At 42.4% G+C, this 13427-nt stretch overlaps 1 protein-coding gene across 1 annotated transcript in view; it reads right to left on the bottom strand.

The window, feature by feature from the left end:
* The window catches only part of LOC137279159 (uncharacterized), a 92226-nt gene that overhangs the window by 18359 nt on the left and 60440 nt on the right, over positions 1-13427 (bottom strand). Inside the window, exons 37-52 of the mRNA XM_067811639.1 lie at positions 12999-13193; positions 11671-11836; positions 10333-10400; positions 9235-9335; positions 8652-8798; positions 7621-7710; positions 7276-7382; positions 6972-7050; positions 6498-6644; positions 5906-6070; positions 4854-4952; positions 3865-3959; positions 3581-3728; positions 2634-2751; positions 625-717; positions 282-390 (exon numbers count right to left, since the gene is read on the bottom strand). Of these exons, the coding sequence (XP_067667740.1) occupies positions 282-390; positions 625-717; positions 2634-2751; positions 3581-3728; positions 3865-3959; positions 4854-4952; positions 5906-6070; positions 6498-6644; positions 6972-7050; positions 7276-7382; positions 7621-7710; positions 8652-8798; positions 9235-9335; positions 10333-10400; positions 11671-11836; positions 12999-13193 (1927 nt within the window). The remainder of the gene's footprint in view (positions 1-281; positions 391-624; positions 718-2633; positions 2752-3580; positions 3729-3864; positions 3960-4853; positions 4953-5905; positions 6071-6497; positions 6645-6971; positions 7051-7275; positions 7383-7620; positions 7711-8651; positions 8799-9234; positions 9336-10332; positions 10401-11670; positions 11837-12998; positions 13194-13427) is intronic.

The raw sequence follows: 13427 nt of genomic DNA, 5'->3' as shown, positions 1-13427 counted from the left end.
TAAGCTTGGTTAGTGTAAGACTGGTTAGTGTAAGACTGGTTAGTGTAAACCTTGTTAGTGTAAGCCTGGTTAGTCTAAACCTGGTTAGTGTAGGCCTGGTTAATGTAAGCTTGCTTAGTGTAAGCCTGGTTAATGTAAGCCTGGTTTGTGTAAGCCTGGTTAGTGTAAACCTGGTTAGTGTAGGCCTGGTTGATGTAAGCTTGGCCTGGTTAGTGTAAGACTAGTTAGTATGGTAGGAACTTGAAACACAAGCCTTTCACAAGGTTTCAGGCATAGCTTACCATTTATAATCTGCCTTCTCCAAGTCCCTGCACACAGTAGAGGGGTGTATGATGATCCTGTTGGATTTGTCCTCAGGTGCATTCTTCTCACAGTACGACACAAAGATATCTGTGAAGAGAGGAGACTTGTTAGGACTTGCTACCTGAACACCCTCCAGCACAGGCTACTGAGGACAAATTGTTATCCAGAATCTCGCTGACATTCTGGCAACCCATAACAATGGATTCACAATAGAAGAATGTTGTGAAATGAAAAATATCATCTACTCATACAACTAATCCAGTTTTGAAGGATCAGACGACAAATATATAAGGACAACTTCACAAAGTGTAGAACACTGACCTGCCACCAAGTCCTTGGACAGCTCCTTCAGGCCCTGCACAGCCTGCACGAGGTGGATGTCATAGGTGGCATGGGAGTCTGGTGGCATCATTCCTGCAACACCAACAACAATTGTCAGTATGCAACTGATCTCAATTTCCCATCACATACTCAGACGTGCTGAGCCAAACCTAATTTAAGCACACGTTTTTCAATCAAACTTAAATTCTCCTGTTGTAGGGCAATTTTAAAGTGAAGGAACAATCAAGTACATGAAGAGAGTTTTTTCTGTTAATAAGCAGAAAACAGTACAGGTGCAAAACAACATTATGATTCTTCCCAAACCAAACACTGACTCCTGGCCGTTGCCCTGAAGTGAGTAAGTCTGGTCCAAATTTCCTGTGAACAGTATTTCAGTGATACGAGGGGATGTCAATAAAAATTGAGCCTTGAGCATTTTTCATACCCAGGTGTCACAGCCTATGGTACGACAAGTTTTGGTATCCTACTCTCAGAAGTTATTGAACAGCTCACATTGACGGAAAGAGACCCCCCTCACGGCAGTGAAAATGAATAAAATTGAGTATAGAGCAGTAATTAAGTTTTTAGTTCTTGAAGGAAACTCGGCGAAGAACATTGTAGAAAGTTTCAGCAGTTTATGGGAAGTCTTCCCCTTCATCTGCTACCATCAAACGATGGGTCAATGAATTTAAGCATGGTAGAGAGAGTCTTGAAGATGACCCCCGTCCAGGTCGCCCAACAAGAAGCAACATTGACAGAGTGCATAGACTTGTGCTGGAAAATCGTCGAATCACACTCCACGAGTTAGAGGAGACCACAGGCATTTCACACAGATCCATGGAGACAATTCTTCATGAACATCTCGTCATGTCTAAGGTGTGAACAAGATGGGTGCCAAGAATGCTTACAGATGAAATGAAGCAAACAAGGGTCACCATAAGCAACTCCATGCTAACCAGATACAACAAGAATAAAGAAGATTTTCACTTTAAGCTAGTAACCTGTGATGAAACCTGGATCCACCACTATGATCCTGAGAGCAAACAAGAATCCATGGAATGGAAACATGCCACTTCTCCCAGGACCAAAAATTTCAAAGCCTCCAGATCAGTGCAGAAGGTAATGGCGACAGTCTTCTAGGATAGCAAAGGCGTCATCCACACAGATTACTTACCAAAAGAAAGAATGGGGAATATTACGCTAACTTGTTGAGGCAAGTACGACAGTCAATCAAGGAGAAGCGCCGGGGCAAGATGAGACGTGGTATTCTTCTACATCAAGACAATGCTCCAGTACACACCTCTCGCGTTGCAGCCGCTGCTGTTCAGGAATGCGGGTACGAAATCTTGCTGCATCCCACCTACGTTCCAGACCTGGCACCAAGTGATTACCATTTGTTCCCAAATCTCAAGAAACACTTGCGTGGTCATAGATTTCAGGATGATAATGAGCTTATTGCTGCTACTGAGGCTTGGTTTGAGGACCAAAATGGCGCCTTCTACAGAGATGGCATCAGTCTCTGGCAGAAAAGATGGAACAAGTGTCTTGACTTACAAGGGGACTAAGTTGAAAAATAAATGTGGTTCATACCAATATTTTGTGTTTTTCTATGCAGGGCTCAAAACTTATTGACATCCCCTCGTATCACAACATATCTGCATATGGCCTTAAAGTGTAGTAAGCTGTCCCAACAAAAGAGATTGTATGAGGTGAGACAGACAGCAGATTTGGACCTACTTTGATGTTCCAAAAGGAAGATAGCAAGAAAGTTCTTGATGTGAGACAGACAGCGAATCCGGACCTACCTTGAAGTTCCATAAGGGAGATGGTGTGAAAGTTCCTCATGTGAGACAGACAGCAAATCTGGACCTACCTTGAAGTTCCACAAGGGAGATGGTGTGAAAGTTCCTCATGTGAGACAGACAGCAAATCTGGACCTAACTTGAAGTTCCACAAGGGAGATGGTGTGAAAGTTCCTCATGTGAGACAGACAGCAAATCTGGACCTACCTTGAAGTTCCACAAGGGAGATGGTGTGGAAGTACTTGAGGCACTGCAAGAATGGTGCCCGCAGCTCTGTGGCTCGTCTGATGGTGGATGCCGCAAACATATGGGGATCCTTCAGCACCTGTATAGAGTTAACAGTCTGCTTGATGGAGATGAGATGCCGTAAACTGTCTTATTTCCGTGCCTTTAAATTTTCGCGAGTGATGGTCACTAAACCTTTTCGCGGCTCCTTATTTTCGCGAGGTGATCTAGTTACAGGGGCGTCTCTGAATGTTTTTACACGACACGCAGGTGCGTGACCACTGAGCCATTATAAAGTAAACAGATTTGCGAAGTGATCTAACAACAAATTAATGTCACTGATTTCAGAATTAATCCTTTTTAATTAGGTGTTAGAGCAATAAAACTAGAACATGATTGAGCCGTATTAATCCAGATTAGCCCAGCGGTGACATGTGATTGAGCAATGACACCTGTATTGTTTTTGTGTTGTTGACTGAATAGAGTGTATGATATATCTATATTATCGCGTGTTCTTATTCTCGCATCATGAAGTCTGACGCGAAGTTTGCAAAAATTAAACCGTCGTGAAAATTTGGCTGTTTACAGTATAAGTTTGTAAGTATTGTTGATTGTAGGACAACTTGTATCCAAAAAGAAAACGTCAGAATCATGACATACAATTTAATTTAGCATAAAAGTGTCTCAGAGAAGACACCATGAAGAAAAAAATATAGAAGGAATATGGTTATTCACACTAAGCTTGTACGCATGTAAACTGGTGGGTGTACCATTTCCTCTTCTCTAAACCTTTCATGTGGACAGTTAGATGTTGGCTCTGTCCTGACATCAGTACACAATATGGTCATGTCATGATCACTCAATACATAGGATATATCACCAGTATATGCATGAGGCCCCTATCTGACACAACAAAACACTCTCCTCACCAGCTTCAGACAGTCCGGGCAGGGCAACAGGAAGTCATAGGTCACACCTTTGAAGGACTCCATTATGAGAGTTTCAAACACCTCATGGACAAGGAAGACGATGTTCTCGGGACGTGGACCCTGGGCTCGTACTATCAGCTCAGACTCTCTACAACACAATAGGTACTTGCATGTCAATGTAAACAACTCCACTCCACGTCATGTACAAAATCTATGCCCATCCCCCTCCTATGTATATTTCTATGTCTGCTGTATGAGAAATATATGCTTGCATCCATTCATACCTGGTCTGCTGTATAAGACATATATGCTTGTTCTTCCTGAGGAATGAGCCTCTCTTCCATATCATGGCACTGTCACTGAACTGGTGTAGACGCACCTGTAACCAAGAGGTTTCACATGGATTCACACTCCAGAGGATCCAGTGACTGATATTGTGAAAAACATACCTTGTGGGTCATATATGATCCATAAAGTTAACTGGTAGACAGGCAAGGCAGCTGGTTTATCCAGTATCCCCATGGACTGCAGGCAGCTGTTTTACCTGGTATTTCCATGGATTGCTAGGTAGCTGTTTTACCTGGTATCCCCATGGATTGCAAGGGAGCTGTTTTACCTGGTATCCCCATGGATTGCTAGGGAGCTGTTTTACCTGGTATCCCCATGGATTGCAAGGCAGCTGTTTTACCTGGTATCCCTATGGATTGCTAGGGAGCTGTTTTACCTGGTATTCCCATGGATTGTTAGGTAGCTGTTTTACCTGGTATCCCCATGGATTGCAAGGGAGCTGTTTTACCTGGTATTTCCATGGATTGCTAGGTAGCTGTTTTACCTGGTATCCCCATGGATTGCTAGGCAGCTGTTCTACCTGGTATCCCCATGGATTGCTAGGTAGCTGTTTTACCTGGTATCCCCATGGATTGCTAGGTAGCTGTTTTACCTGGTATCCCCATGGATTGCTAGGGAGCTGTTTTACCTGGTATCCCCATGGATTGTTAGGGAGCTGTTTTACCTGGTATCACCATGGATTACCAGGTAGCTGTTTTACCTGGTATCCCCATGGATTGCTAGGTAGCTGTTTTACCTGGTATCCCCATGGATTGCTAGGGAGCTGTTTTACTTACTATTTACATGGTTATCAAGAGTGGGTCACCATGTCAGTATGATAAAGTCAAAAAGCCAGCTTAATACAGTAAGGAACTTTGTTGGGTTGTATGTTGGCTGAAAGTAGATGTTCTTGATATGGCAATATCTTAATGAATGAATGACAGACCTGTCCTCTGTTGAATAGCCCGGCAGGCAAGTAGTCAAACTTGTACACCATCTTGGTCTCACGACTGGTTCCATTCTTCTGCACCTCTGGCCAGCTGAACTGTAGTCAAAAACAAAGGAACTCAATCAGTTATATATAGCAGAGCAAGCGTCACAGCGGTTGAGTGCAACACTATTTGAAGCCCCTCACATGTAGAGCTATTTCAAAAAATAACTCAGAGTCCTTTGACAGGAACTGAGAGATATATTTTTGGAGAAAACAACTACTGCATTGCATCTACAGGTTTGAGTTCTGTTCCAGAAGCAAATGCTAATCCAGACTAAATATTAGCCCACTTTTTAAGCATAACATTAAAACAAATATATATGACACATCGCCATAAGGAAGAAATTTACACAAAGTTTGGTGATAAAATAGAGACACAGTGTTTTAGTTCTGCTCAAGAGAGCATCTGTAAGAATACACAGGCCTGTGCTGATAGTCTTATCCTTCACATTCATGTGTGGTTTAAATAATATTTGATATTAATTAGTTAAAAGAAAGGTGAAAAGTAATGTTTTCAGCATTTGCTACCATGATAAATATTGTACTGCAGTATGAATGACAATGAGGAACAGTGTGCATTGTACTGAAGTGTGAATGACAATGAGGAACAGTGTGCATTGTACTGAAGTGTGAATGACAATGAGGAACAGTGTGCATTGTGTGTGAATGACAATGATGAAAAATCAGTATTGTACTAAGGTATGAATGACAATGAAGAACAGCAAGTGTTGTACTAAAGTATGAATGACAATGAGGAACAATGAGCATTGTACTGAGGCATGAATGACAATGAAGACCAATGAGTATTGTACTAAGGTATGGATGACAATGAAGAACAGCAAGTGTTGTACTTAAGTATGAATGACAATGAGGAACAATGAGCATTGTACTGAGGCATGAATGACAATGAAGACCAATGAGTATTGTACTAAGGTATGGATGACAATGAAGAACAGCAAGTGTTGTACTAAAGTATGGATGACAATGAAGAATAATGAGTATTGTACCTCAGGCTCCCTTTCTGGCAACAAGCAGGGCACAAGGTTAACCTCTTCTGATGCCAGCTGGAAAGTCAGGTCAAACTCCTCTGTCAATCGCAACATCCAACTGTGGAGGGCTTCTGGGTAATCTCGCCATACATTCTGAATCTCATCATGTCTCAAGCGACCATCCTGAAGAAATGAAACCAGTGTTCACTGACTGTAGGACATGATCACCTCCAGTGTGATGACCATGCTGTTCAGCCTGTTCATTTTCCAGCAGCAAATCTGAGTTAACCTTGCACAGATGAATTCAAGAGACCATAACTGAATTTAACTAGATAATCAGAATTTGACTTTCATTTTGAGACAATCTTTGATTCACTGCATAAAGACAAGCATTTTTAATCGCAGAGATGATAATCTTTGAAAAAACGGAAGTGTTGAAAGTTTTTCTGATGTGGACATTGAGGTGTGTGAAGCATTAAGCTGACATGTGCTTGTGATAACAGGGTTTTCTAACAGTGCAGTCATGAATCATACAGATCTTATCTCATCTAAAAAATACACTGGAATGCAGGCAAATTCAACTCCCCTTTCATGGCCACTGTGATAGTACCTTGATATGGGAGTCTTTGACAGACACCACACAGGCCATGACATCAACGATCCACTGAGGGTTGACCACCACGTAGGACTTGAGGTAATCGTTGGTGAAGTACTGTAGGGATCCCAGCTCATGCAGGAACTGTACAGCCTGGGACACCTGAATGACAACATTTCATCAACTTCCTGCAGGCAACTGACACTTCTTCAGCCTGCCCCTGCTGCTAACCCCTTCAGAATCAACATCATGTTATACAATTCATGCTGCCCACTATCCAAAACTACACAGTCTCGAAAGTTCTAGCAGGCTATGTAACAAGAATGGTTTGACACGGGAGAGGAAAAAAGAGCCACTGATACAATACCAGACCATGAATAATATTCCCAGCAGTATATATGGGCACGTAACTATTGGGATTAACTGGTTGGAGGATCTGTCCGAACTGTGATACAGCAGCAAACAGCAGCTGACATCTGTGACACTGACCTCAGACTGGGAGAAGATTCCTGAGATGTGGGCCTTCTTCTCCAGGTCCTTGTACTCTATCACACTGCTGTCCTTCAGGCTGAAACACATAGCAGACAACTGGCAGTGAACAATCTTAATTTCCACACCAGTTGTAATACAAAGTTATTATGCAGATATGGATGTATGTTAGCAAGACACTTGTCATGCTTATGATAATCCGTGTCTTCTCAAGAACAGTAGGGGTGGTGGGGTAGCCTAGTGGTTAAGGCGTTTCTGCTCATCATCCCGAACACTCACTCAAGAACAGTAACTCTGTGCTTACCACTTGATCTGCTCCTCAAAGCTGAGCCACACCCCCGGTATCTTCTCCCCCATGTACTGCTGCTGCAGGGTAACATCCAGCACATGGTCCTGAAGTTCTTTTACACCCTGGGGAATATGAAACATATCTCACTGTCTGGGATATAAAATGACTGAAACACTTGTACGCTAACTGCTATATATGATTTAAAAGGTAAAGGAGTGAAGACATAGATTTATACAGGGTATAAAATACAACGTTTTAACATCTGTTCATATGATATTAAACATTATGATCAGTTCACTAGACTATAATCCAATAAGTAGGTAGGTACATTATGTTCAGGTGATACGACCTTACACCTACCTGTCCTGAGTGGGAGGATACAAAGTGGAAGCCTGCAATGCGAGGATACCGTGACTGCATCTCCTTCACTGGAATCTCCACCTTTGACACCTGCAACACCAGACAAGCTCATGTCATAATGGTTATCAACCACCACCAGGTCAACTGTGGTGGCAAGGGCAAGGAATGTCCACTTAGCCAACATACTCAAATACTGCTCTGGGCAGAGACTGTTCATCTGGAATGAAATATTTTTGACTTACTGACAGTGTGGTTGTTGAGACTGGACTGCATTCTATTGTGTTGACAGTTGTCCTGGAAATGATCTTGTGTGACCCGGGTCGGAAGTTTGAGTAGATAAACTCATTTTGACTTCACCCATAAAGCTCTGTGCTACCCCATGCGATGACATCATCATTGGTATAAAAAGAGGGCTTTGCGTGTACAGAGGGGTGTGATGAGATGGCTATACAGAGGCTACCAAAAACTGTAGGTGTGTAGGTTTGGTCACACACATGGTTAGCTATAGCAGACAAGTTGTGTCACCTGTGTTACAGGTCATTTGCTATTTGGTCTGTCACTACCATTCATATCTTTACTTGGTGGAATTGCATATTTTCCGCATTTTGTTGCCTAGGAAAACTTGTCATGCCTCTATATTTTGCAATGTAAAGTGCCATACTTGCTGACTCTGTTAACTGTTGTTGGAATGCTCGTGAAGCACTGAGTATTGTAATATTAGAATGTGTCTGACTGCTGAATGGCAAATTTGTATCGTGTGCTGGCATTCTCATTTTTGACATCATAAGCATGAAACGTTATTGACATGTAACAATAAATCTGTATTGGCAGGAACTTGTGTGATTTGTTGTCTCTCTGTTGTACTTGTATAGCACTATGATGCCAGTAAGTTGGTAATGCGCAAGATAGTTGTGTATACGCACAACATACGGGAACACAGCAAGCACAAAGTATTATACTTCAAGAAGGCTTACACATCAAGCCCTCATTGTCAACTGTTAGTTGAGGATAGCAATTTCCTTCAAGCCTACCTGGTCAACATGAGTGCCCACAACAAAGATGGGAGCCTTGGGAGCATGCACAGAGATGGAGTTGAGCCAGAAGTCCAGTCCAGCATGTTCATGTCCCAGCCGGATGTTCCACAGTAGCATGTAGATGGATCGATCTGACAGGAAGAACTGGAATCAACATGTTTAGAGATGGTCCTGACTTTGTTATTCACTGTCCTTATATCTTGAGGATGTATTCAGAATCTTGACCAAGAACTAAAGTGATGATCTCCATTCTCAGCACCTATCTTTGAAAAGACTTTAATAATCCCCAATCTTTTTTCAACTCCCATGATATGGTTTGAAACCAAGGTCCTTCAGACTGAAGGTCAGATACATTGACCAGATGACCTCACAGATTAACCCCTGAAGCTGTCAAGGTAAGGCTATCTGTGGGATATGTGACTCCCTGTTCCACGATATACCCAATGGCAGCCCCCTTATACTTCTGAGACTAATGCACTAATGTTAGCAAAGTCAGACATGTCAGCAAAATATCACTACTGTACTTTGAATATGACAAATGAGGTACAATGTAAAGGTAGTGAGTGCTGGCCATGCCTACCTGATGTGTGTTGTAGTACACTGTCTGGCCAGCGAAGTCCCACACGCTATACGTCACCTGACCATCGTCTGTCGCCACGGTCCATGGACAGATGTCAATACCTGGCAACAAACACACAATCTACACAGAAAACAATATTCAAAATCACACTTTGAAAAGCAAGAGAAAGTGAATTTGGTATTATGTCACTTCTATAAATATTCCAGAAACAACGGTGGGTGAAAGCAGTAAAGGGTTTCAGACATTGCACTCATTTAGAAAACTGAACCCAGGACTTGTGTAGGATGTGTGAACATTTTAACCACTTCAAAAGAAGAAATCAAAAATCCTCAAAGGAGTACATATCTGGAGTTTACATGTCACAGTAGCTGCTTCAATATATCAGAGGGTAGTGGTCCAGGGTTTCATTTGCCTCCTCTAGGTTAATGAATTTCTGATTCACCTTGATTGTTTATTGGTTTATAAGCAGACTACAGATTCTGTCATTCTCCAAGGTAGTAAATTGTCTTAGCTAATTGTTTTCCTGCCACACTCAGTTGAGGTACAGTCACAATCACTGAAATACTTCTGTTAAGCCAACTAAACTCACTCATGCCATGCCTTGTGACTGTACACAAGTCTGTAAACTATAAGGGTAACGCTATGTTTCAGTGCATTATCTTTTGCTGAAGCCCGAAGGCTTTCATTAACTGCCTGATGAAGGAGGGCAACTGAAAAAAGCGATGTTTTCATTACTGTATGTGGTAATTTATGGTACAATTGTTATGGTTGACGCAGGCAAGAAAGTGCATAATGGCACAGGTACATGTGACAAATGTGAGCCAGATATATCGTCAATAATGAACCCAAGTTCAAACAAATTGTAGGTGATTGAACTCAACAGCTGAGCTACTTATGATGTCACCTAACAACAGGCTTGATAATGGCCTGCCATCTAGCATTTTGCGGGCATTATCAAGTTACAGTGGCCTGCTCATTTCTGATAGCGTGCGGATGTTTAAATGATAATTCTATCCATTTTAGCTATAAAAGACTGCAAACAAGTCTGTAAACAAGTCTTAATAAGGCAGAAAGCTTTTGAGAATTAATATATCTTACCATCCGTGATATCCTCTCCGACACTCAGCTTCGTCTTGTGGCTGCCACTCAGTAATGCCTTCACCAGACTGCAGCATAAACAAAACATATTACTTTACAGCAGCAAGGGAGACATCCCCAGACTGGACTGGGCAGCCAGTGTAAGGCATTGATCATACCTAGAATGACCACACCTGCACACATGGACTGACCACACCTGCACACCTGGAATGACCACACCTGCACACCTGGAATGACCACACCTGCACACCTGGAATGACCACACCTGCACACATGGAATGACCACATCTGCACACATGGAATGACCACATCTGCACACATGGAATGACCACACCTGCACACATGGAATGATCACACCTGCACACATGGAATGACCACACCTGGACTGACCACACCTGCACACATGGACTGACCACACCTGCACACATGGAATAACCACACCTGCACACATGGAATGACCACACCTGCAAATCTGGAATGACTACAACTGGAATGACCAAACCTGCACATCTAGAATGATTACACCTGCACACCTGGAATGACCACACCTGCACACCTGGGATGATCACACCTGGTATCACCATACCTGGAATGAGAACATCTGCCAACCCTGAACGATCACACCTTGAATTGCACATCTGGAACAACCACACCTGTACACCTATGATGACCTCAGCTGCAGGGTCTGTTCTGTCAGTCACAGAGACCACTGGGCGACACACACTACTTCGCTCCAGAAAGACACGAGTTTTTTATGGATGACAACTTCTTTATTGTGAAGAGTCACGACGTTTCGAACCATATTCACCAAACACATGTCTTTACATGTATCACTTCTAAATGCCATTCAAAGACTCTACTTCACTCCAGTTTAGGTACACAGGATAGCTCTACAGTTCCACACTTTGTTTGAAATGCTACTGCTTGCGTTATATCTTTATTTCAACATTTGTTTCTGTATTTTCAACTTTTTAAAACTTATTAATATATTTTGTTTGGGTGTTTTTGGCTATGAATGTAAATTTTAACATACACATTGTACACTGGATCAGTAACATTAAACAGCAGACACTGATACAAAATCAGTACATTGGTACAAGCCCACAACTAACCAAACAACAACTATCAGTGAACCAAGTTATAGTGGTATACTAACTGGTGTTTACATTTACAAGAAGCTGACAATCAATAACACATTCAAGATGGCCTTTCAAGGATTGGTTGCCTAGACCTCTTCAGCCCACACTGAAGTTGACATTCAATAACTCCGGCACCCATTCAACCTGCAATCCAGTATCAGTGTGACCCCAGTAACAGACATTCTCATCATGGACGTACCTGGTTTTGCCTGCTCCTCCCAGCCCCACCATCATGAGCTTGGTCCTCCGGCATTCTACAGAGCCGCTCAAGAGGCGGCGCAGGTAGGCACATGTGGCAGAAAATCCCTTAGCTCGGATCTCTTTCGGAGGGGTCTTCAGCATTGGGCATTCTTCAAGTTCCAGCCCTGTATATACATGATTTCCTTTAGAAGAACTGTTGTTGCAGGTACTGATGAGTTCAAGTTTGGGTTTTATGTTCTTGGATGTGGATAGGATGAACATGTTAAAAGAATATTTCAATACCATCTCCACAGCATGTCAGTACCATAAATGACATACTGTTGGACACCTAACCAGTAAAGCTGATGAGTCTCAGGACTCTGTACCTCACCATAACAATTCTGGAATATCATGTCAAAAATGTCATAAGATGGAAGAAGAAGAAAGAGAGAAGAAGAAAGAAGAAGAGAAAGAAGAAGAGAAAAGAAGAGAAAGAAGATGAAAGAAGAAAGAGAAGAAAGATGAAGAGAGAAGAAGAGTGAGTGAGTGAGTTTAGTTTTACACCGCACTCAGCAATATTCCAGCCATATGGCAGTGGAGAGGAAAAAAGAAGAAAGAAAGAAAGAGGAGGAGGTGAAGAAGAAAGAAAATAACAGAACTTACAGCACAACAAGCCTCACAATGTCATACTTATAAACAACTCAAATACAAATGATTGAAGACTACATTATCTTTTCAGATTATGATAGATAATCTGTTAGGGCACAAAAGATGCCATTATGTAAGAGCACAGGTAGCAAGCAAAGTTCACATAAAAGTGACTACACAGATGACGAATGGATGTTATTTCATATCAGGGTCAGCAATGTTGCAGCTATACATGAGTTGATGTATAATGTACTTAAGATCCAATCACTAATTATTGGTTCATGACGTTCCATGTGTGAGAAATGCAGTAGATAATGGACTTGGTCACATGTACAGTTGTGTGTCACTTCTTTGAGTGGCATTTAGATTTTGGTGTGATGAACAACTGTTATGTGGTTTATGTTACCACTAGGAACCAGACTGCAGACTAATATACACAATAAATTCATTTTCACAACAAGTAAGGTGGGCAAATCAAACTGTCAACAACAAACAGCAGTAATGACACAAGTGACATGGTCCCTGATTAACTACTTAGTACTCTACACATGTGCCTCTTTAGGCAGACAAGGGGTTTTACAAGCATATTCATCCCTGGAATCCCTGCAGAAGGGAACATATGAGTACACAGATGATTACTTGGATTAACTTTAATGTGGGGCTACAGAAAAGCAGTGACCACAGGTTGACTGTACTGACGTTTGAGGGGCAGGCTGCCTGTCTGCGCGGGGATGGACAGGAGGTATGGGTTGTGGCTCAGGTTCAGAACTTTCAGGTTCTTGAGACGGCTAATGTCTTCCGGGATGGACACAATGCCCTGGTACTGCAGACTTAGGTACTCCAGCTTCTCCAGGCACAGCAGCTCCTTGGGGAACCCACATGGCGTGTCCTCATCTACAGCAGCAGGAGACATAACGAGGTCAGGTCACCAGCTCATGTACTGTTACATGTTCTCATCAGGTCAGGTCACCAGCTCATGTACTGTCATATGTTATCACCAGGACAGGTTCCCAGCTCATGTACTGTCATATGTTATCACCAGGTCAGGTCACCTGCTCATGTACTGTCATATGTTATCACCAGGTCAGGTCACCAGCTCATGTACTGTCACATGTTATCACCAGGTCA

This window comes from Haliotis asinina, chromosome 3 (genome assembly GCF_037392515.1).
Source record: "Haliotis asinina isolate JCU_RB_2024 chromosome 3, JCU_Hal_asi_v2, whole genome shotgun sequence".
In the NCBI taxonomy this organism is placed as follows: Eukaryota; Metazoa; Mollusca; class Gastropoda; order Lepetellida; family Haliotidae; genus Haliotis; species Haliotis asinina.
This window is presented reverse-complemented; position numbering and strand designations above follow the sequence as displayed.